Consider the following 26,071-nt stretch of genomic DNA (forward strand, 5'->3'; position numbering starts at 1 on the left):
TTATTTAATGTCCCACTCATAAGAGTGACCCATCCGGGTACTTTCCCCAAATGATGACAGCCCATCCCTTGAAATATGAAAATCATATGGTTAAATAGTTATTGGGAGCAAAATTCCAATGGCTAGTGAGGTAAACATAAAATATAGGACATTTATGAAAAAAACTTGCATTGTAAAAACATGAAATAGATTAATTTATAGATGTACTTGAGTATCTGTTTGACTCTCTCCACCAAACTGGACAACCAGTCCCATCTTGTGACTGAAGATTTTATAAACAGACATCACTCACATATGTGTGTTGGATCACTTAAATGTTATTAATAAATTAGTGAATGTTTGAAAAAACGTAACTACAGGCAGGCAGACTACAGTTCCTGCTGTCATAGAGCAATTGCTAGCTTAAAGTAATTAAAAACACAGCACTGGTCCAACATTTGCCCGCTTTTCTCCTCTCTAGTTTCACTCACTCATCAGTCTTATCAGTCTGATTGGCAAGATGTGATACGAGTATTAGCCAATCAACATTTGGACCTGAGTGTCACCGACACTGAATTACGTTTTTCACACCCTCAGGATCATCGCCAAACATAGAGGGTTTAAAGCAGGTAATTTGGAGGTAAAGTGAACGTCTAGGTATAAATAACGTTACGACACTGAAGTTAGCTTTCAACGCTAGCGTCATAGAATGCTAACGGGTTCACTATCAGACAGTGTGAGTTTCCGGCCAATAAGAATTTGCTACGTCATCACAGCCAATCACAATGTGCAATGTCAGCAGCGGGTGCAGCCCCCGGACAGATCTGGCAGCCTGGACACATCTGGTACCTACACCGGTAGTGACCAACCAACCCGATATGGAAGACGCTAAACAGCACGTTGGCCCTCTCGATAGAAATTTGAGTACAAAAAAAAAACAAAAAAAACAAAACAAGATGGAACAGTTAACCGACATTAAGTATAATGCACATTCTGCAGGAAGGAGTTTTTTTTTTCATTAAAGCACTTCCAGCTTAAAATACCACAGTAACGCGAAGCATACATTCGGGGATTCTGCTAGCACTTTGGCTAACACGTCTGTTCGCAAAATGAAACGCGATTAATGTAGGTTAAAAATTAAAGATATTTAATCATGATTAATCGAAATTAATCCATAGCAACCCTGTGATTAATCTGATTAAAAATTTTAATTGTTAGACAGCACTTAAAAAAAAATATATATATATATATATGTGTGTGTGTGTGTGTGTGTGTGTGTATATCGGTCAACCTCTGTATTTTAGAGCAGTTTAGGTACATCCCCTTAAAGGGATACTTCAACATATAGGTTGGTTTGCTTTAGTTGTCGGTGCAAACTGTTTCTAGATGTGGGGGGACCAATTAACATGTCGAGCTCTCAAAATGTTAAAATGCTCTCAAAAAGTTAAAATGCACTTTAAGTTTAGCCACGACTCCATATAGTGTCTCCTGTAACTTGAAAGTAACCTCAAAAAAGAGATATTGTCTGAAAATCATGCCACCTGCGACGAGACAGACAAAAGAAGGTCACCTTCGTGCATGACTCTGCATTACCTAGTTTTGTACCTTTTAGTAGCTCACATATGTGCCAAGAAACAATGTGTTGATTTGTTGTAAGCTCACTAAGCACTGCAACGGCACAAAGTCCAATCCTTATTCCTGAGCTCATTAGGTTTTCTTCGAATGGGACAAATTTAGTAAATCTCCCTGAAATTTTTCTCTAAGACAGATTATGACATCACAATAAACAAATATCTGTCATAGTTCAGTACAGCACCCTGTGACCTTTTGTGCTCTGTCTACCTTGTGTTCCTCCCTCTTACTTTAAATTCAGGAGCCTCTTGTACTTCCATTTACCCCACTGTAGAAAATATAGACCAAGCTGAGATCATGTAAACCATTCATTTAAAATCAGTCATATGAATAGCTGGTAGTAAATTGGATTGTGACCTTCAGTCATTGGTGGGAAACCATAAAGCCAAGAGGTTGTGGATTGATGTGCTTACATTTTAGTTTGCCAGTAAATGACTAAGTGAGCATGTTGCCATCTATACAGAGTCTGTTTTCCACTTTTTCCTCATGACACTGGTGGAAATGATGAATCCACAGTGAAACTTTATACCAGGAGTTAGTCATGGTGTCCAGGCAGCCGGGCATGCAGCTGTTGTGTCCTCTGCCTTATTCAGCTCTCAGCTCAATCCTCGTCCCCCAACCACGCATTCAGACGTCCTCTTCCCTCTGTCTGTGTCCCAGCCCTGGTCAGCTGTTCATCCACTCAGCTCTTCTCCTTCCCTGGTCCCCCCTCCTCATTCACCTCTTTTCCTGCCCCAGGATGTGATGTAGTGACGTGCCTACCCTCACAGTGAGACCGTCTCTGTTCTAATGTGTTTGGGCATTGAAGAGATTACAAGGAAGCAGCTTGCCAGGGGCAGGCAGCTGCTGTTTCCTACAGCTCGCGGCCGTTTTGGGGGGAAACGGCAGAAGGATGCCGTGGGGGAGAGCTGGCTCGGCGGCCCTGTTGCTGCTCTCGGGCAGAATCATCCCACGGGCCAAGTCCAGGTAGGATTAGGCCTCTGCCGCTGCTGTTGACTTATGGTGCTTGAAGCTTTTGTATGGATTAAGATTCTCTACTACTGTTCTCCTAAGCTGGGGATGGCCTCTGAGCAAGGCTGTTACATTTTTCTTGTGACTGCATTCTTTGTTTCAGGAAGTTGGTTTTACTGTGTCTTCTGAGTATTTGGAGTTTCAGGTTAGGAAGTATCGATGTTTGTCTGCTTTCTGATAGGTTAGAGGTGCTGTAAACTTACCGTAATTCTCTTTGTGCTCAGATTTATCAAAGATAGATTGGTGATACAATGACAGGTGTTGAAGGAACACTTTCTCAGAGCTGTGTGGGCAAACTTGTTGCATTCCCTGTAAGATAAGAGGCTTGGGATAGGATTCAACCATGAGGATTAAACACTGTTGCCTTCAACACGAGCCACTTTTCAAGTAGATTACAATAGACTTTCACCATGGCTGTTGGTCAGGGTTACTTTGTGTTAGTTCCCACTGTGGTGCCTAAGATAAAAGTTTGACATTTTGCCCATTCTTTATTCAGAGTGAATGGGTTCCTGTTGATTCTTTGTTTTAATTTGAGCTCTTTTCATCTAGAAAAAAAGCCCAACTGCCAGACATTTTCAGTTGCGCCTATTTTCACTAAAAAAACAGTAGCAGCATGGAGTATTGTTTTGAGCTGAGCTTCATTACTTTCTGGCAAGGGGGAGAGTATTATTAGCACGTTTCAGAACAAGACAATGCTGCTTTTCCTCCTTGTACTTAAGGCTAAACAAGGAAGCTCAGGAAAATATTTTCAAAGGTTTCTTTATTCCTCTTTGTAACCTATCCTCAGAGGATAAACATAGCCAGGGTTCTGCCATGCTGGCATACACAGTCTGAGGTTATTTTAGGAATTATGATCCCAGTCTTGCGGGAGAACCCAATTTAAGATAGAAGTGAAGTCAAACTGTAGAGGTTGTACTAACCAGCTAGGCTTTTCCTTTGATTTGTACAGCAGGTTTCAGTCAATTTACATGGAAGCTGATTAAAAAGGGCAGAATTGGCTTCACTGAAACAGTACAAGACAACACAAAGTCATGCATTAGCATACTTATGAAGGATGCTTTTAAGGGGGAAATAAGTCAGAATACTTTAACAACAAATGGAAGGGTTTCTCACTTTTCCCCACAACATTGCAGTCTTTACTGTCTGTTTACATCTTCAGCTGATGTATAGCCTCTTATCAACATGTCAAGAGAGAATGTACAAGTGGTTATGAGTCAGATTGGTGGTAAGGGGCTCTCAAGCAATGTTGTCAGACCTGTTGTACTTCCACTTTCTCCTGCTGCTCATACACACGTCTCAGTCTCAGTCAGCCTCTCAACAAAAATTTATGTCAGCTGCACAGGTATGAAGTTGAACCAGCCAAGTAGTATGAGCGCATGACTGGTGCAATACGTCGCTGTCTTTTCTGCATATAAGGAATGATTTGATTTATGCCTAACACCTCAAGTATGAGCTGTTTGATTTGAGATTAACTGTTGCACCATGTTAACTCAAGCACACATCCCTGTCTCTTGATCTGTTTGATTGAGTTAAAAGAGTTGAAGACTTGCCTCATCTTTTTAACATAGAATCACTGATTAATCAACTCAAGTTTGAGTTGTGTGGCTTTCATTTAGAGGCCGATGAAGCCCTTGAAGTTTGTGGTGGAATATCCACCAGTTTTGATTGCCAGAGGCTTCTCTGCTCATGACTTCTTGACTTAAACAAGAGTTGTCTTTGTTGATACCAGGAGATTTTAAGTAGGCTTTTTTATAGAATCATGTGAACATTCTTGTTTGAAACAGAGAGGAAGTAGATGGCCATCAGGCATTCAAGTAAGGCGTGTCAGAGCTTTGCGGGAGGGGACAGGTGTGAATGATGCGTTGATGTTCAGAAAGTCGTCACTCCCTCTCGCATTCCAACTTGCTCAGAAACACGCCACAGTCTTACAACACCACTTCCTGCCAGTGCACAGAGAAACTAGAGCAGCGAACAGATTTACATCGCACTCACATGGTATCCAACCACCAGGACTGGATAAAGCAAGGGTTTTGTATTGGACTGTAATTCCTGGATTACTAAGCACTGTGGATATGGGAGGCAGAGAGGAGGTTATGTTGAGCTGGATGGAGTCCAACATGCAGTTTCCACACACCAGGTTGAACCGCTTCAGGCTCCGTCCAACCAAAGGTCCGGCGAGGGGCAAGCGTGTGAAGTCCTCCCTGAAGAAAAAAGTCAGGTATGGGACTGAAAAGGAGCTGGATCAGCAGTAGTGATTGTTTATGTGGAAGTTTGAGTGTTCTGTGTGCTTGAAGTGATGCTGTGTTGGTGGGATGGTGCACAGTGAAGTCATAAAGTAATCAGACAGGGAAGTATAATGTCAGATCATAAACATTTTATACAAGTCTTTTGCAGTTGTAGTGTATGTGGTGACATCTGGGTAGCAAATAATCTTTAGAAGGATTGGAACGTGTCTGCTGGTTTAAGTTCTCAGGTATTTTCATACCCTTTTGAATCTAAATATACTTCTTGTTGATGTTAGTTGATGTGGCTGCTCAGCTGCAGGATTTAGAGGTGCTGCTGTGAGACAGCTGTCTGCAGACCTTGATCTATTTTATCCATGAGCATAGCAGGTGGGGGGCACACGTCATTGCTTTGGACCTCTTTGTAAGATATATAGTGAGCAGTGTTTTCTTCCAGGGTGCTTTATTGGTGTTGAGCTTTCATCAGATTGTTAAAACTGATATACATTTTCTTTACATACTTGTTAACCAGATAAATAATATTAAACTCTTTGTCATATCTTTTTTAAAGCAAGGACAATGACTGGGGGAATTGTTTGATGTATCATTCTTTCATAAAGTAAAATATCTGCTGGATTCAGCTTCTGAGCTGTGTGCGGTCTCTTTTATCCAACATTTCAAGAAGCACTGTGGGAAAAAGTATTTAAAAGTTTCTTCTGCTCTTGCTAGTCCCTGATGCTTTTAGAAATGTCAGTACTAGTTCAAGTTTTCATACAGTCCAGACCTCTGCATCACTGTTTTCATAGTGCATTTAAGTTTGAATTAGTTAGATAACTTCATGACAGGTTTTGAAATGTTGGTTGCGATCCAGTGAATGAAAGATAAGACCGGGAACATATTGCACTCTCACAATGCATTGCATTCTGGCTGTGTACGTTGGAATGCAACCTCACTGGTTAAAGGAACAGTAAAAAAAACTGAAGACCTACTTAACTGACAACATCTGACAGTTGTGATTGATGTAAAGACTGCCAGGCATCTAAAACATAAGTGAAGTATGTTTTCATTGGACAGTGATGGTGCACCTGAATGTTGATGTGGCGGGGCATCTAATGATTTCTTTTACCCAGCAGTTTTGGTTTATTTATTTTTTAAATTGTGTTGTAGTGCTTAATGTGGATTTAATAAAACCCCACTTAGCATAATTAGACAAAAGGAAGGAGAACACATAATAATCCCCAAGGAGGAAATTCTGTTTTTATACTGTTTTCCCTCTAACACTGGTGCATGCATAGATCAGGTGTGCCAGTGTTAATTACGGCAACTGTGTTTGAATATGTTCGTCAACTACCTTTAGAATAGTATAATCATTATTTAACCAAGAGCAAAACTTGAGAGTAAAAAATCTATTCCAAGAGTGTCTTGGCTGAGACAGGCAGCAGCACAGTCAAAGTTACAGACTAACAATGAGAAGCCGTACAAATACAATGCATATAATGGAAAACAGGAAATAACAAGTAAAACAGCAAGTTTGTTAAGGTGAACTGCAATCAAAATACATCATTCCAAACATCTGCAGCCAGATGTGCCTGCCAGGTCATTTAACTTCTTGTTTTAAAACAGCCAATGAGACCAGCTCATGAAGATTTGGGTATATCTTTAAATGGCTGAGGGAACAGCACATTTAACTGCCTTTTTTCCAGAGCTGAATGATCTGGGGAAATAATGTAATTGCAACTTTTTTTCCCAACTTTTAAGCAATTATTATTAAGTTCCTCATCTTATGTATTTTTTTCACATACACAAGCAAGAAATCAGTCAATATTACAACCAAAACAATCAATTAAACTTGGACTGAACAATTTGGAAAAAAAAAAATTTAATTGTGATTATTTTGACTCATATTGCAAATTCGATATTAGCTGTATTGAAGGCAGTGTTAATTTCGTTGACAAAACAATGACTAAAATGTTTGTCGACAGCCTTTTTTTCATGAGAAAGACTAGACTAAGACTAACCAAAATATATCTTTGATGGCATAAACCGACTAAAAGTAAGTTCAGTTTTTTTGTCAAGGTGACTAAAACTAAAATATAATGTAAATAAGTTTTTGTCGGACATTCAAAGTCCATGATATTCCTCCACTGTGGCTAAATCTGTCAAAACACAACATATCTGTAGCTCTTCTGACTTTCGGCTGTGGAAAGCAGAGACCCCAGGGTTGGCAGGGTGCATAGAACACACTATCATGATTTGGTACTAGATTCAGGCAAGAAATCAGATTTTTTGACTACAAGTAACGACTAAAATGTTAGGACTTTTTATTGACTAAAACTGGACTAAAATGTTTCGGAGTATTTTTCAACTAAAACTACATCAGGTAGGAATAACTAAAGGTGATTAAAATTAAAAGGCCTTTAAACTACAGATGAAGATGATGACTAACATTAGAAACAGCTGTCAAAATTAACACAGATTGAATGGCATGGTCATATTTATGCCATTCTCATTTTGATTAAGAAAAACACTAAAATAAGAAATGTAAGACTTTTTTTAATACTCTTAAAAATGACACTTGAATGATTTCATGATATGTAGAACATAACACTTCAGGTTAAAGAAATACTGCACCTCCTGGGATTGGAAAATTACAGCAGGCTACATCACGATTTGATCTAAATTTCAATTGATTTTTCTCCCTGTTCAATTTTCCATGAAGAAGACTAGACTAAGACTAGCTTAAACGGTGATATAAACTCGGACAAAAAGTACATCTGGTTTTCATCAAGAAGACTAAAACAAGACAAAAAGGACAATGCTGCACTGTAGGACATTTGAAATCCATTATATTTCTTCACTGTGCATCTAAGTTCTGTCAGTATTTTCATCAGCATATTTTAAATCAGCTGAAGTATTAACAGCGTTTTTGATTATATGAATTTCACAATTTGGCTGATTTAATTAGTGCAAAGAAAATAAATGCTTTGACTAAAAACAAAGACTTTTTAGTGACTGAAAATGGCAATGACACTTTTAATCTGATGACTAAAAGTAAATTTAGAATTACTTCCAAGATGAACACTCATATAGGTGTGCAGACGTGACAGGCACACTCTGACATCTGCTCTTGAAATGTGCTAAATAAACTTTACTGGCTAAGTTTAGTGACCCTTTGGCTCTTAATCCAAGTCTCTAAAAATCAAGCTACTCAAATGATATATACTATTGGTTTAATTTCCTATTTCTCCTCTCTTCTTAACTCCTTAGAAAGCTGTCACTAAGTGAAGTTTCTTCTGAAACTTGTCCCCTAACCCCTCCAAGGAATCACAAAACTGGTTTCCCACAGCAAAGCATTGATCTGGAACAAACCTGATATGATCCTTTAGTTGCTATGAGACTGTTTTAATAGATTTTGATAACATCAAGACACCACAGCTGAAACTATGACAGTTATTCTGGGCTCTGATACATGGAGCAACTATCCTGCCAATGTCTGGTGATGAGCCATCTGGCATTCCTCAGAAAGAGATGAGTGTTGTTCGGTATGTCTCTGGAGATTTGCTGACATGAAGAATGTGACTGAACAGCACACCGATGGAGTGAGTCAGCTGACCACTTCCTGCGTCTGTGATCACAGGGTCAGATTTAAGTGCCAGAGGGTGAGAGTATGTTTGCAGCTGAGTGTGTCCTATTGTTGTGAGGAAACAGTATCCTCTCTTGTTGAGTCCTGCACAGGAAAAGACGGCTGTATTTTCCTTGACAGGTCTCAGAGAGGAATGTGGGATAATTGATGATTTCTTTATTTTATCATGTTAAGCTAAGGTTAAGTATTCATTGTTAGTGGATTATATTTATTTAATTATGATGGGTGTTGCCCTTTGAAAACACATCCCACATCCTAATAGTGACATCTAGTGGATCTAGATGGTACTTTAGCTCCAGGCCACATTCTGCAAGAACAATAGAGACCCCCCTTTGTGTCCGCACTCGCCATCGCTCTCCACGCTCCAGCCCTCCCTCCATCCCACTCCTTTTGTCTCTCCCTCTCTAAGGGCTCTCCCCGGCTGATCCATCCTCCCTGCATCGTCTTCGTCCTCACCGCTCCTCCCTTGTTTGTATGTGTCTTTGTGTTTCTGCCAGTCCGTTTGCATGCACGCCTGTGATTTCTTTACGTGTGTGTATGTCTGCACCAGAAATCCCAGCCCCACCGAGATGAGCGTGGAGCCCTGGGCCAGCCCGCAGGACCAGGCAGCCGCTGAAGACACACAATCCACGCACTCGCCATCCTCCCAGGATCAGGAGCAGCACCCCGACAAACTCTGCCTGGACTCGTTCTGGAGTGAGGTGGAGACCATTAGACAGGGGAGTGGCTACACAGACCTCGACTGCACCAGGAGAGACTCCAAACAGTCAGACGGTAAATGCTCCTCATTAAGATTAAGAATGGATGGCAAGAGCTATGATAAATATCATCTGAGTCTATGGGACAGAAGGAAACCCTCAGTTTTAGGTACAGCTAGTGCTAAGATCCTCCATGGCATTATGCATCTTCCATGGCGGCATATCTGGTTTCTCTCATGCAGCAAAGTGGTGCTCATCACTATGACAACACTATCAAACACTTTGTGCCAGGGAGTACTTCATATATGAAAGCCAAATAGCCATTCATGAAAGCTCCTTGATTACATTCTATTAATAATTCCCTTCAGATCCCTTTGATTTTATTTTCGAGAGAAACATTGTTCTGGATGATTTTTCACTTATCAGTAAATCCTCAGATGTCAGGATTAGATCTGCAGTTGTTTGTAAATATTATTTTAAGGGGCAAAGCAATTTTATGTACTACTTCCACATCCCAGTATTAAAACTGTTTGCTCCATACTAAGGGATTTCATGTTAGCACAATCATATGCAGTATTCCCTATTCATTCTGAACTGCATGAATTTTACTCACATATCTCTCCATATATATAAAACAATAAACAAAGTGATACTTGTCCTTATACAGAGACTGTTATTAAGTCTAATGTAGGTCTTTTTCTTGTCTATTTGGGAGTTATGTTACAGCTTATTAAAGTTTAGTGACTTCTCTCATTATGGATCATTACTTCTAACTATACTGTGTTACTGATGTTTTCTAAGAAAAGAGTTCACGAGGGCTGGCAGCATTAATGTATTGATTATGTTTATTAAGGTCCATAATTAGTACGCCAATTTTCTAATTGCATGCTTTTATTTCTGCCCACTTTGGTCAACTAACTACATCTCCCTGCAGCCACAGTGATGTAATTTCACTTTAAAAGCCTCACCAACAGCTCAGTGGACAAGTCAAAAGTCATCTGCGCTTTTTATTATCAAACAGTTACCTTTTTACTGTTCCCTTATTCCTTGTCCAATCCATAACAAGTTCATTTGTCCATGGTTAAGGGTACAGCATGTAATATTTAGCCTAGTAGCATTTAGCGTAACAAACTTGGTAAAAATGAAACATAATATTTATGTCGATTGATCTAAATGAGGGTTTAATCACCTGAATTAAAAAAATGTTTTTGAATTAGAATAAGCCTTTTATTCATACATAAGGGAGCGTACCCTCCATAGAGGCTGCCATCTTGGATTTTTGCATGCTTCTGTGGTACCAAATAACAGATATCTTTTGAGTTTAACTCCACTGGTTGCCATTGTTTCCAACAGAGAAATGTTCATCACAATTTTATATTCTCAATATATTATATTCTCAATTTTACACACTGCACCTTCAAGCCCATGTCATAAACTTTGATCTACCCGAAGTCCCTTATTTTCTTTCAAAATAAAGACTAGTCTGTATCAAAACAAGAAGGTTATTACCCTTAGAAGAAAAATCCATTATAAACCTAAACAGTTTTAATGCAAAACACTGGAATTTCAAAATGCTGCAAAAGTGATATAAATGCACATAGAACTTCTGAGATTAGACACATATAAAGTTTCAGTTGTTTGACAACCCTAGTGTTTACATTATTTGAGTCTTTAGAATATATATTTTTTACTGTCAAGTCAGTTAAAAATACCTAGAAAAGCCTTTAAGTTTGCAATAGTGTCACTACTGCTCTTTGTAGAAGTACCTTTATTTTCCAAAAAGGCAAAACTTTTATTTTGAAAGCAGTGCTGTAAAACCTCAGATTTTATATTTTTATACCACTTAATATTTGTAAGTTTTGATTTGAGAAATGGAAACTTTTAAACTTACCAAGAAGATTCATGGTACCTTTTATGTTTTTGATTGTAAATGTAATAATGATATTTTCCAGTATAAAGGCATTTGCGCATGATCACCAAATTGTCCTTTTTAGTTGTATTATAGCATATTTACAGCTTGCTGTTGTCTCTGTGTGATTCACTGTGTATTTAATATGTTTGTCTCAGAGGGGGAACAGGAGGAGCAGTGGCTGGCTGATGCTGGTTTGTCAGACCTCATCAATGAGGACGGCGATGATGTAGAAAAAGCAGTGATTCTGTCCACTCTGACCCGGACACAAGCTGAGGCTGTCCAGCGTCGACTAGAATCCTACACACTATCTCTGCGTAAAAGGAACAAACCACCACCACGGGACGTCCGAGACGTCTTTAACTCCCCCATCACTCAGGTCAGGACTTCTAGAAGTATTCATGTCTTTGAATCCCTGCTGCTAAAGGCAGATTGTGCTGTTATAAACCAAAACTCAGACATTTGTGTTGAGAAAGAAAAACTGAGTGTAGGATAATGCATATTTGAACCAGAAGGGTTCTCAATGTAAATGCTTGCCTTTATATTGATTAAAATGAATCCGATCAGGTTTTGCAGCTGTTTTAACTGACAGAACCTTAAACTTTTGTGATACATAGTTTTTTTTTTTTTTTGGCTATATTCTGAAGTCTGGGATTTTTATTTCCTTTTTTCAAGTCTACAGCAGGCAGGGTCTCTTGGATCAAAACTGATTGCAGTAAAACATGAAACAGCCATTTACCTGATGACAACAGGACTCAATAAGGAAGTTTTCATTGTGTCAGTGTATTATTCCATCTTCTTGTTTGGTTAACCTGTGATGCTAAAGGGAAATCACATGTAAAGGCCACGCTTTGTCCTGACTGTCAGTGTGAGCAGCCCTGAGAGGGGAACACAGACGGTGTTCCTCTGATCATTATCAGTGGTCTATCAAAGGAAACACTCTGTATCCATGGCTATCTCCTCAGTGAACAATATAAACATTAAGTCCATTCCCCGTGGTACTGAAAATATCACAGGACTGATATTTTTACAAAGATGTTTCCTTTCAGACAATGTCAGTGAGTTTGTGACATCGAATGCTCTGTCTCTCCAGACCCTCCTCCCTGAGCCCCAGCAAAGCGAGGATCTACCCCAGGACAGCATGGCAACTGTCACCAAAACACCGCTATCAGGTAAGAGCTGGATGTGTCATTGCATCATGTAAGTTAAAGAGAAAGTGAAGAAGCGAAAGCTAGCATATAGCACTTTGAAACAACAGCTGCTCTTGTTTGATAATCTAATGAGAGAAAACAAGCTTTCAATTGTTCCTAACAAGTTTAACTACTCATTAACTGCCTTGCACATATGTTACAATAAACCATACCTGAAGAAGTCAAGAGAGCAGCAGATCTGTGAGGTCCTGATGAGGGATTGTGTGTCAGGATCAGGTCAGAGTCCAGTTAGTGATCTCTAAATTGGTTCACATTAATCCCAGGATAACTCGCGGGTCCTAAAAGCAGTGCTGGAGAAAGTCCCTGTCTGCTCAGCACTGAGCTCACGTGCCAAATCCCAATATGTTTGAGTTTAATTAAATTAAAAGGTGTTCTCACTGAAAGCGCATCATATGCTTACTTATCTTAAAGGGTATTTATACAAGCAGTTGTTTTAAAGTGAGGCATTCTGTGATTTGAAAAAGGAAAAATAAACTTCTTTGGTACAGTAAAGTTAGGTGCATAATGGTGCAGATCAAAATGCCCATATTGCATAATGTAACAGTTCCTCTTCACGTAAGACAATTAGATAATTGCCACTAAAGGAGAAAAAGGAATATGCCTGACTGTTTCATTCCTGATATTTCTTCCTCTTTTTGGGGGATATAAAAGTTTTATAAGAAAAGATTGTGTGTATGTGGCTGTATTTCCTCCTTTCTATTGACTTCTTCATCCCTTATTTCCTCATTTTTTTCATGTAGCGTACTTACCTGTATTTGTACAACAATGAACTTCCTAAGTAACTAACAGAACTGGGTTCTATGTGTTTGTGTTTCAGCTGTGACTCCAGAGCATCAGCGAGGAGCTCCCAAAGAAGAATTCTTCATCACTGATGTGGCTTACTGTGAACAGGCTGTCATCTTCCTCAAACAGGCCAAACTGCCACAGAATAAAATCCTCCGCAGGAAAGAGGACGGCACTTTGCCGGTGAGCCCCAAACGCTTTCATCTCTTCATCATCAACTTTTAGGGTGAATGCAGGTCCCTCTGTCTTCAGGAAACTTTTAAAAAAATGTCTTCCAGTCGGGGAACTTTGAGTGTAAACGTTCTGTTTACTTCATCAAGGGGGGGCTTCGGATGTAAAGTTTAAAAGGGAATTACAAGTAGTTTTGCTGTTTGTGCATTCTGTATGCATTTCTTCTGGCCTGTGTTGAAGTAAATCTGAAATCTATTCAAAGAAAGAAGGAAATTATATCAGTTTTGATTAAGGCAGGTATATACATGCTGAATACCACAGATGGAAAAGTCTATTGCGCTTTAGTAAAATTACTTTGGTTAAAGCTCACTTAAGTAGAAGTAAGTTTACTGGCCTATAAATCTACTCAAGTAGATAGTAAGTCTTTACCTTCTCCAGGTTTTTGCATTTCATTATGAAATGCAAAAACCGTTTTTGGATATAATCAGGAATCATTCCCTTGCTCTGTGCTGCTGTGTAGTCAGGGCCAAACTGTTGGCCACTTATAGTTTTTGTTTTTTTAGTCAGTAGTTGATGCTTTTTAAAATATTACAAAGAACATTACTTGTACAAAGATATAGAAAACAGTAGACAAGAAGATATGATTTCAGTAAATGTAATCAGTTTCTTTATACCCCTGCCAAAGAATCATCATTTAAATCTTTCATTTTGTGTCCAAACTTTCCTCTTATTTCTTGCTCAATTTTTAAGACATAAACATGCAGTCTGCACCGACTGTCCACCGTTAAACATGAAGTCAAAAGTCTGAATTTCCTGTTTTTTTAATATCAGCAACAATCTACAGTTATTGAAGAGGTCTGAGGTACTTGGTTGAGTACTTAATACCTTGATAAATCCTTGTTTGGCTGAGAAAACGTTGGCATGTGTTAAAGGCCTGTAGCCTCAAGAGATAAGGGTTTTTTTTATTCAGTGTCCTCTCTGAATGTCTCAGATGTCCCCAGTAACATCTAAGCTGGATCCCCACACTGAAGAGCACCAGAGGGACACTTTTCAAAAATCTTTAATCATTTTTCCACATCCATTCATGCATCTGCATTTAAAACAGTGTTTGTTTTAAATTATATTATTTGAATACAAAAACACACAGAAACATTCCTTTAAGCCATTTTAATCAGCCTGTTTGTTGGTTATATAACTGGGGTGAGTAGGATAAATTAGTGTGGAAAGTAGCTTCAAACAACAGAGTTTTTGTGTTTATGGGCACATAAAGTTTCTTTGCAGTAGGACTACTGTTTCTAGGAGTAAGAATTAATGAAGGGAACAGTTTACAATCAGCTTTATGTAACTGACATTAGACTGACACTGTTGACATTTTTTGTCTCCTTTCTTGGGTGCATAGTCTTTTTTCCCATTCTCTCTCTTTACCTCTTCACCTCCCTCCACTTCAACTTCAATTCCTCATCTACTCACGTTTCTCCCCCTCAAATCTCTCACCCTCACAGCGGGTCATCTGCCCAAAGTGTCGACTAGGAGTGACTCGTATTCAGGATCTCTCCCACGCTGACATGAAGAAAGTGCGTCAGTTGGCTCTCATTGACATGACGGCGCTGTGTGACCTCTTAGGGCTCGAGGTCAAAAGACACAAAACCAGCAAGAGGAAAATCTCAGGTAAGACAAGACAGTCACAGAAAGAGCACAAGAACAAAACAAACACATATAGAATTCAAACCTCAGGAAAACAACAACATACATAGCTGGTACTTCAGTGCTTGTCTGGATTGTCAAACTGTCAGATTTTTAATTTCTTTAGTTGAAATGACAAAAAGCTCAATTACAGATTAATCTCATGTGATTAATCTATTTCTTTCATTAGGGATTACAAACAGGGCATGATATATATTTAAACTTACTCCTGCCAACATGGTTATAATTTTACATTGTAGCTGTTTATCAGTGCATAATAGCACTGAAGTTCTAACTAAATTGCCTCAATTAGCCGTAAGTACTTAAACATTATTTTGGTTAAGCATTCTTTGAGAGACTGTACTCACAGTGTATTGACTCACGTACACAGAATTCCTCAAGTAATGACATGTCAGTGTGGATACAAGCCTAGAAAAGAAAACTGTTTCTACGTATCTGAATGACATTATGATCTGTCACAGAGAGTTCACTCTTCGGGGTGCCGCTGGCCACGCTGCTGGAGAATGATCAGAAAATGAAGAACAACACATCTACTCCTCTCTTCCTGCAAGCGGTAAGATGTCAGCATCATTTATTAAAATGCTTGTAACCAGTAACACAAGTGGTAGAAGAAGATAATTTTGGTAAATGAAATGCTTTTTGTGTTAACATTTAGATTCTGCACTTTATGTGAGCTTTGAGTTTGCCAGTAATGCCAACAACTTCTAAAGACATTTTAATGTTATATAATTTAAAAAAATCTGATCTTGCGTTCCCCCTTTTAAGGTTTTTTAACCATATATTTCAAGCCATATTTTAAGCCCTCAAAGCTCATCCTTACATAGCACAGAAAACAATGTGAGTGTCCTCTCAATGTGAAACGCTCTGACCACACCCTGTACATAGCAGCAGTTACTAAGAATAACCAGCAGAGGTGAGCGAGAGATTCTTATCTACTGAGGCCTGACTCTATGCTGATGTCTCTCTCCCTCCCTCTCCTCTCTCTCTCTCTGCAGTTGTTGTCGTTTTTGGAGAAGAAAGGAGTCGATTCAGAGGGGATCCTGCGGGTTCCAGGATCTCAGTCCAGGATCAAGGTACAGTTTTTGGATCAAGTACCTCCTCCAAGTCAGAACACCAAATTATTTTATCACACTCTTTTTTCCTCTTCTGTTGTTATCTTAAAAAACAAGCAATATAAGAATGTTTGTTTTTCTTTTAAATACAGTGACAGTGCTGGATGTAAGAGGTACCTCTTAGCAGGCAGGAAAATCAAACTGCTTCACAGAGTTTTACTATACCTCACATGTTAGAAACCTGGTCAAAGTAGGACACCAAATCCACACATATATTCAGCTAGTGCCTCCCAAAATACCTTATGATCTTGACAGTACTGAAATGTAATTCAGCACATTAAGATTGGATGGAAAGTCAGTGAAATCAACAGCAGAGGGCGCCATTTAGCACTTAGTGAGATCTTGACAGCAGATCACTGGGAAAGGCAAGTGAAGGGGATGATGACCATAAAGAAAACAAAATTTTAAAATACTTAATATTTAGAGGGAATTAAGTAAATCAAAATATTTCTCCCTGAATTATTATTACTCTGTAAAAATACAGATGTCATTAAATATTTGTTAATTTGACATTTTGCTCCACTAGAGACTATATTTAACATATTTTCTTATTCACTTATGTAGCAGAGCACAACATTTTTCTACAAACTTTCCAAAAACAGAACGGGAACAATATGAGTCTGCAAACTTATTACAAAGCCAGAACATTTCAGTACTTTAAGAAGAAATCCATAGACACCTGTGTTAGCACTAACCTGGAACCTTTTTTTTTAGATTTGTATTTTATCAGTCTTGGATATTTTAATTCTGATGTTTTTGCTAATGTACTGTGTTTTAGGTATCTCTGTTATTTCGCAATCTTTCACTATTTTTTTTTTTTACAACTCTAATCCTTAAAAGCCTCCCATGGACTGGTGTTGAAAATTAGTACTTTGCTATAAACACTTAAAGCAGTGCATCTGGGACCTGTGTATGATTAAATATCAGAGCATCAATGTTACTGTGTGTCCATGTCAAATAAATGCTAAATAAATAAATAAAAAATAGATCAGCTCAAAGTAAGACATGATAGCAGTGCCACCACTTTGATACTTAGGGCACATACCATGACTCATAAAATAACCACGTTGGTATGTTGTGACTTCATGTCTACAGTTATTGTTAGAACAGTCAATTTAAGACTTCAGTGATAGTAGTGAGTTTCACAAAGAGACATGTTGGCTCACAGAGTGACAAATGTCTGCTTATCCACGTTCATAAGTCAAAACTACTGTCACTGAAAAATGTAATGCTACATTAACATCTGACTTATGAAAACGTTAAGTCGTAATCATCTGTCATGACTCAATCGACACAAGAATGGTGGCTGTGTTAAGTTCATTTGACTTTAAATGAAGTGTTGACATAACTCAGTGCAGATGAATTCACAGATAGGATTCTTTTTTACTGAACTCTGACAGTTCAACTGTGTCTGTACAGTTCTGTTAAATGTTCTTTATGTCTCTATGTGCAGCTGCTGCAGCAGAACTTGGAGACAAACTTCTACTCAGGGCAGGTCAGCTGGGACGAGGTGAGTCCAAACGACGCTGCCGCGCTGCTCAAGAAGTTCATCCGGGAACTGCCAGCTCCTCTGCTCACCGCCGAGTACCTCAACACCTTCAGTGCTGTCAAAGGTCAGCGGACACTTTTTAGTCATTTCAGATTTTAAGCACAGCAGATGCTTTAGCTCCAACCTAACATGAATACTTGCCACAGAAATGCTCTATTATGCTCTGTAAAGTGTGTAAATGTTGACATCTTTGTTGTGTAAGCATCCTGGAACATTTTTTGGGCATACATTGTATGTCAGGCATGTGGGAGAGGCTGTTTGGATAAAAGGACCTTTCAGTGTTAAAACAGCACCAAATCACACATCAATAATTACACTTTCCATCTAGTTACATAATGTAACCACCTGTAATAAATCACACAGCGCATCAGAATCAGAGGGGCGTGGTGTTGACGTGACTGCTCTGCATCTCTGTTTCCATATTTGGCCAGCTGCATATTTACTGTTTCACACAACAGTTCCTGTTCTCCTCCTCTGCATCACAATCTGCTGCCCACTTTTCCAGACAGCTCAGCAGGTTTGCGCCGTAATTACCTGAGACTCTACCGTGATGACAGCGCCGTGTGATGCTTATCTCCTCTGCTCTGACTGAGAATCCACATTAAGATGAACAAGTCGATAGCCTTTTAAGTGGCGTCATCACACACCCTTCCACAAATACATGCAACGTGACAGAGCAGAGCAAAAGAACAGTCATTTTCACACAAGTTTCACCATATAAAGTCTGGATTGATATTAATATAATCTGATTGATGACTCACTGATGTTTAGTGTGTGAGGAGAATCAGAGCAAAGTGATGAATGATGTTTGACCACAGAGACATAAGCTCTAACAAACCTAATGGCTGCCTGTCACAGTGTCATTAATCTTCAGGTTTTCCATTATTTTTAGTCAAAGTCAGAGGAAATGAAGAGTGTGTGTTTCTGTAACTGTGTGTTAAACCTCTGCTCTCTTCTCCTCCAGACATCACAGACCTGAAGCAGAAGCTCCACATGTTGAACCTCCTCGTCCTGCTGCTGCCTGAGCCCAACAGGAACACGCTGAAGGTACATAACGAGGGATCACACTTAAACACAACACACAGAAATGCTCTGTTTTTAGTTTTTTTAGGCTAGTGATATTATATAAACATGGAAACACCTTTTAAAGACAACTGCAGGCACTTCAGTTTCACTAAGTACAAACTGAGGTACTTAAACTTTATGTGAGTATTTTGATTTCAGGTGTCATTTTCTACTTGTGCAGATACTTTTAGTCCACTCCATTTTGAATGGAAACAGTTCACTTTCAGTTCACTACATGTATTTAATATGTTCCCCTCTTACGAATGAAAATGTCACTATTCAAATATAGTCTACTTTTTGTCAACCAAAGCTCAAAAACATTAGAGTCAATAGTTTTAGTCTAAAAGATTTGAGGCTTTACTTCTGGTCACAACGTTTACACTCTTTGAACTAATTTGATGATACAAATTGTTAAATTAATAGGACTTTACAACACTCATACTAATGCATCAATTGATTCTTTAGTTGATTTAAAATTTACCGATGAAAATACTGGCATATCTTTTATGCACAGTAAAGAAATATCTTAGATTTTAAATGTCAATCAGTCCAGTATTTCCATGTTAGTCTCGTTTTAGTTTCCTAGATGGAAAATTACTTTTTTGTCAAAGTTTTTATCACTAAAGATCTATTCAAAGTTAGTCTGGTCTAAGCAAGGCAAGGCAAGTTTATTTGTATAGCACATTTCAGCAACAAGGCAATTCAAAGTGCTTCACACAAGATGTCAAAAACACATTGAAAAAGGGAAAAAGAAACAACAGAAACATTTAAGAAATAAAAAGTGAATAAAACAGCCAATAAAACCCACAAAAAAACAAAAAGAAAGATCATGGAAAAAGGTAATCGACCCAACATTTTTACTTATAGTTTAAAAATTGACACTTTGAAGGTTGAAGAAATTATACAGTGAGTTCAGAATTTACATAGCTCCACACCTTCTTGGACTTAATTAACATTTTCAGAATAGTTAGTTCCTTATTAAATTTTAACACACCAAAATGTTGGGCTGTCTACATAAGAGAGTGTTAAAAATTAAAGCAAATTCCAATACATATATTTATTTTTAATAAAGAAATTTGTTTTGCATTTTTTTTGTGTCTGATCAGTCAGTTTAGAGCATAAAGCCTCAGTTACTCCTTAGCGATATAAGGTAATGGGACACAGTTGGCCTAGCAGTTAGGTTGCTCCCCATGTATGCGGGCAGTCCAGGTTCAGTTCTAATCATTAGCTACGTTCCTGCATGTCTCTCTCCCTCTCTCTTATACCTGTTTCCGACTCTATCCACTCTCCTCCTCTCTAAAATAAAGACATGAAAAGCCTTTATAAAAGGAAATGTGTAAACTTGTGTAATGACTCTCTACAGAGCTGGACTAACACTGTTAGATCAATACTGTCGAATAATTCTGCACTGAAAACCATTTACCTCAGAATGGATTAAAATGACACTTTGGGAGTAAAAATCAACTCTACAATATTTAACTCCCAAATATTAACTCTATTGTTATTTACGGAGGTGTGTATATTGCACGTATTTATGCCGGGGAATATGAATAAATATCTAACTTATGTCATGTTTTGTGTTAAAACATAAAGATTTAAGCACAGAAATCCTGCACAAAGTATTTTCTAGCATTCTTATAATTGAAAGCCATTGTGGTAAATTCGATACCGATACAGCATACAACATTTAGTAAATATGTTCCACCTTGATGAATCAGAAAACAAAATACCTGTAGCTCACTGAATATGTGTTTCCCTGTTCATACCTATTCTCATGGTTGTAAAATTCTTCCAAATGTACATTTATATAAAACCTCTCATACCATCGCTCTGTTTTGTAATACTTTGCCATACTGTTCTGCTTTTAATCCACATTTTAAGCACTCAGTCCTGTTATATAACCACCGGCTTTAACCATGACTCACTTTCACTGACACTAGTGTGCAGTCAGCTCTGCTTATAGCATCCAGGAGCATAAAACCCACCTGAACTAATTACTTTGACTCCAGTGGAGGCAGCTGAAACTTACTGTGCATTAACGCTCTTCTCAGTAGAGGTGTTACAGATGATTCAGTCACTGTGATATCCACTTTACTCTTCTGTCGTGCCTCTGTAGAGGTTTCTCTGCATTTGCACTCTTTCTGTTTGAAATAAGAGCTTCTATCAACCTACAAAGATGGGAATGTTAAACATACTAGCTACATTCAGTGTGAAATAAAACATCTATTCCAAAAATTATCTGTATATCTCTGATGTACAGTATCATTAAACAAATCTACATTTATTTTTCTTTCAGGCCCTCCTGGAGTTCCTTAATAAGGTAGTTTCCAGGGAGAAGAGGAACAGGATGAACCTGTGGGCTGTGGCAACCATCATGGCTCCAAACCTCTTCCTTCATAAGGCCGTCCCAAGCAGATTGACTGAGGGTGCAGAGAAAGGACACGCTGAGAAGGCAGCTGATGTTATGAGGCTCCTAATCCGCTACCAGGAGCTGCTCTGGACGGTAAGACTGCCCTCATATTAAGCCTCAAGGAAGAGAACTGTAGATATATTACCACATTTAATGAGGGCAAACTTGCCATTCATATTCCTGTTTTTAATCAAGCAATTTAGAATTTATAAATCAGGAAAAACAATAATCAAATTTAATATATTCTTTGGATTATTAGATTTTTTAAAGTAGTTGAAAATATATAGAATATAAACATATGTTTGTTTTCTGGCTGAAATCTTCACAAACTCTTAAAAAGTCAAAATCAGTATGAATTGAAAACGGTTTCTTGGTGGGAATTGATCATGGGCTACAAACATTACAACTGTTGCATCATACTCCTTTCTCCCTCCAGATTCCTAACTTTCTCATGAATCAAGTACGTAGGCTGAATGAAAATAGTAACAGGCGTTACCAGTTCTACGATCGCCGCATCAAGAACTTGCTGAGGAAGATCCACACTGACAGCCGGGAAAAACCCGACAAAAACACCTCAGAGGTGAGGTTTGGTAACCAGTGAACAACAACGATCATTTCTGAACTGTACTTTGGTGTTAATTTTGTCTTTGGAGCAAATACCAATGTAAATCTATTTATGAAAGCCAAAAAACTGGTGATGTTTAGGCTCCATATTCACTCTTAAAGGCTCAGTATCCCCTGTGGCAATTATGTAAAATAAATAGAATGTGACAAGTTGTATGATGTGAAAATCGCATCAGTGTTTCACTAGCCAAAGTTCCTACGGTGATGAATTATATGTTTCTCTTTATTTGTCCTGTAGCCATGTCGTACGGTGAAGATCCAGGTCGGGGATCAAGTGAGCGGCACCATGGAGTTCAAGCTGAACATCAACTCTCGAGCTTCAGACCTGCTTGCTCAGTTTCACCGCCAGTGCCTCCGCAGCCCTGATAATGGAAAGGGCAAAATACGAAGGTACAAAACTGCAACATGTGACATGATTTCATACCACCTAAAGACTTATATCCATATTTATCTAAGACATAAATAACAAAGCAACCTTTTGATTTCTATTTTCACTGGATTTCAACAGTTTCTGCACTTTGACACGAGTGTTGTATGTCTGTCAACAGAAACGGCTCAGTGGCGTACCCTGACTGCGCTTTATATGAAGTGGGAGGAAATATCGGTAAGTGGCTGCACCGTTCCCTCTGTGCTGACATTTGCATGTCTTTCTGCTCATTGAGCTGATGAGGGTACAAGGTCTTATGTAATGATCTGTGCAAACGCCAAAGAGACAGGAGCAGTGCATCTGCAGTTATCAGAGCAGACAAATGCTTATTGCACACATGTCTGTGCTCTCACAGGAGAGCTGACAGAGTGAACACTTTAAAGGACAAACAAGTTCTGTCAGTTCAGCTCCGAAACTTCTGAATCTGAACAGTCCTACCTGAGAGTATCGATTCATTATCTCTATTAGGATAAAGACACAATCCCTGTTTTCATATCAGAGTAGAAATTTGCTTAATTATTGGACTGATTGATCAACAGAATAGTGATTTGCAACTGTGTTGATAAACATGTTCTTGCTGTTTGTGGCAGAAATTCCCCCAAATCTCAAGTTTTATTTAAATAGCTGTGAACAGTTCCTGCTTTTCTTCTTCTTAATATAACCTAAAATGGATTTCATTGCATGTCAGACAAAATTAGGTATTTGGGCGTCAAGTTAAGTGTGAAATATAGATGGGAGTCCTAGTAGTTTTCTTAAGAATAAACAGTCTACAAGATGAAACAATACCAGACTGTGTTTGATGATGAAAATTATTTAAAGTTGCTACAAAATCAATCCTAGACGAAACTGTCTGTTTTTTAACATCAGCAAAAGCTTTTCCTGATTTTATTTGGTGCTTTTTTGCAGGTGAACACTGCCTGGATCCAGACACACACCTTCTGGATCTGTACAACAGTAACCACGGAGGAGAGTGGGTCATCAAGCTGAAACCCAACGCCGGCAGAGTCCTGTGAAGGACAGATGGACAGATCGGTGAAAAACTTTGCTGAAGAAGGACAAAGGCAGGATCTAAAAAAGATGAAATCCACACGGGCCTCTGTTCTGCTCTGCTCCTTTTCCTCCTCGGAGCAACAAGCGAGCAGGAGACAGATGGAGGAAGCAGAAACAGAGAGATGGAGAATCTGCCAGGAGCAGAAAAACTGTCTATGATCACATGAACACACACTGCCCTCTACCTTCCTCTCTCCCCGTTTCTTCTTTTCTCTCCATCATCACTCTCCTGCAGTACCGTGGGGCTGCGAGCAAAAAGCTGCTGACGTGACTCATTACTTCCGACAGAGAACCTGCTACACAGAAAAAAGAAGCAAGAGTGAACGGCCGGGCGGTTTGATTCGCCCTTTTTTTATTTATCTCTGACCATGACAAGCAGATGGGGATGCAGAGCACCTCTGGCTACAGAGAGCTCGAGCCCCACCCCCTATTCTCAGGCCAGCCAGGCAACGGGATTCATGTTCTGAGTTTCATTCTTAAATGTTACACAGAAAGACAAATGATGCAAAGATTTCTACCTAAATTCTTAGCTAAAGTCATACTAAACTGAAATTTGTTTGTGACCTCATTCGGCATCTTAAGCTGTAGTGTTTAAACCTTTCAGTGTAGAGACTGCACACTGATGGGAGATGGAGTTATTGAGCCTTAGCGGTCATTTCACATCACATTAAATCAGCGGTTCTCAACTGGTCAAGCCTCAGGAGACACCTCCACCTCTTCAATGACAAATCATGACCAAGAATTCTGGAAAATGTTAACCTCTCAAATTTATTTCATGAAAAACGTTGCAGCTTGGAATAAAACATGACTTAGCAAAGAGACAGGACAAGACAAAAAATGCATCATTACAGAAGCCCAGGGATGACATACATGCATACATTGTCTTTCCATTTCCAGTTCTCACATAATGTGGTTGTTTAATAGAAGTCTCCAAAAATTAATACACAAGTATGAAAAAAGCAGTTTTTGTATGCAAAGATATTGAGATAAATATGTCAGCATCCTGTAGGGCTAAACAGTTAAATGAAATATACAAATGTATGTCCCTACATCATAGATTTTTTTTGCAACATTTCCACTGAAAACAGCTCCGTCACCCTCTTTACATCCTGACCCGCCAGCTGAAAACAACTGCTTTAAATGACCAACCGTCAAGAAGTGCATTAAAATGCAGCACAATAATCAGCTGTCTGCCATAACCAGGCACCCTACAATTCAGACTAATTTATAGACAGAAGGCCAACTTTGTATTACTTTGAGTTTGAGTTTAGATGGAATCATTTATAATTCTGGACACCTCCTTGTATTTACCTCGCTGCTTTACCATTTAAGTACATACTTAAAATGGTCGAAGGAAGGGATGCATCTGTTTTGCATCATATCAGCCAAGATGAGCCTTCTTATTAGAAAATAATGTTTATCTATTGTGTTGCTGCAGATTAATGCTGCTGTCTGGCACAGCCAACTCCTGATTCAGAGGCTTTTTATTTAAAGCCAGTCTGACTGCAGATTGTTAATTTTTGAAGGCCACTCTCACAGACTGTTCATCTAACATGCTTAAACTTTCAAAATAAAATCACATTACACTTCTGTTTAGGTAAGGTTAAAGGTAACAGTAGCAAACCAAAAGTTAAAAGTTAAAATCCTGACGTGCAAAACCTGATTAGAAAAAGTTTAATAAAGCTGAGTAAACAGTCTGTTTACAGGAAAATAGCTCATCCACCATGAAAACATTGTAGCACAGCCAGCATAACTTGTGTAGCTCCATTAGCTGAATAAGTTACGGAGCTAACGGAGCTAAGGCTATGCTCACATATCTGCGTTTCTAAGCTCACATTGCTACAGCTAAGTTAGCTACATTGGCTTTTGAAGTAATGTTAATTATGTAGATAGCTTAGCTTTGTTAGCTAAAGCTAACATTATTTTTTCATGATTTTAATTATCAGACGTTTCTAAATAAAGTTGAATAAAAAAAAAAAAAGAATTAGAACTGGAAATCAGGCAAATTACGGCACTTCCTTTCTGAGAGGAGTGATCTGTGAGAGCAGCTGTCAGAGATGTACAATCTGCAGCCAGAAGTCTCGCTTCTATTTCCCAGAAGCAATGACTTGTTGGCACTTAATGAGACTTGCAAGAAATAAAAAGATTAAAAGTCAGTCAAATTGTTATTTTAAAAATTGATTTTTCACAATCGGTGCATCTTTAGTTTTATTGACATGTAGACATACAGAAGAAATCTACTTGGGAAATCCATGCATTTCTGATTCTACTACTACAGTCACAGAAAGCTGTTTTCAGTTCAATTGATGCTGTAGATCACTCCACACATGTAAACATGATGACCTCAGAGCATTTAAATTGTACTCAAGTAGGAATCTTTTGCATCCTATCCTTTTTGAAGAAACACAAATCATCAAGAACCAGTAGCAAAAGCAAACAACACAAGCTGACCTGAGAATGGTGCAGGCTTTCAGCTCAGTTACTACCTGAACAATCAGTTAAATCAGCTGAGCCATCCTCCTCTCTGCTCTCCCTGTTGACCTTTCCCAGCCGACACTCTTGAAAAAACAAACAAACAAAAAAAAACCTCTGTGTGTCTGCTCCTTTCTTCTCCTGTGCCATTCAAGAGGGAACGACACTCTGATGAACTGATCTTATCTGTGAAACCTGCGATCTCCTGGGCCTTATAAAAAAATCCATGGACTTCCAAGGACCCCTGACCTAAAAAGAACGGTGCTCAAAGAGTCTTTTTTTTCTTTATGATACCGAGGGCTTTGGTGTCACCACCTCGGGGACAGTTGCTGCACCTCTAAAGGGAGTTGTTGAGGACACATGGTGAAGCTGGTCTTCAGTTCATTTTTAAACACTACG

The 26,071-nt window shown here is 38.7% G+C and overlaps 1 protein-coding gene across 1 annotated transcript; it reads left to right on the plus strand.

The window, feature by feature from the left end:
* The first annotated feature begins 2,152 nt into the window (after nucleotides 1–2,152).
* On the plus strand, nucleotides 2,153–26,071 carry LOC121507318 (rho GTPase-activating protein 40). The gene is made up of 16 exons (XM_041783599.1): nucleotides 2,153–2,276; nucleotides 2,412–2,577; nucleotides 9,038–9,261; nucleotides 11,253–11,473; nucleotides 12,188–12,266; nucleotides 13,123–13,271; nucleotides 14,762–14,927; nucleotides 15,425–15,516; nucleotides 15,959–16,036; nucleotides 17,529–17,688; nucleotides 18,589–18,671; nucleotides 20,986–21,192; nucleotides 21,536–21,679; nucleotides 21,962–22,113; nucleotides 22,272–22,327; nucleotides 23,057–26,071. Exons 1-16 carry the CDS (start codon nucleotides 2,153–2,155, stop codon nucleotides 23,161–23,163), a joined length of 2,208 nt encoding a protein of 735 aa, XP_041639533.1. The 3' UTR covers nucleotides 23,164–26,071.

The sequence above is a fragment of the Cheilinus undulatus genome, linkage group 3 (genome assembly GCF_018320785.1).
Source record: "Cheilinus undulatus linkage group 3, ASM1832078v1, whole genome shotgun sequence".
NCBI lineage: Eukaryota > Metazoa > Chordata > Actinopteri > Labriformes > Labridae > Cheilinus > Cheilinus undulatus.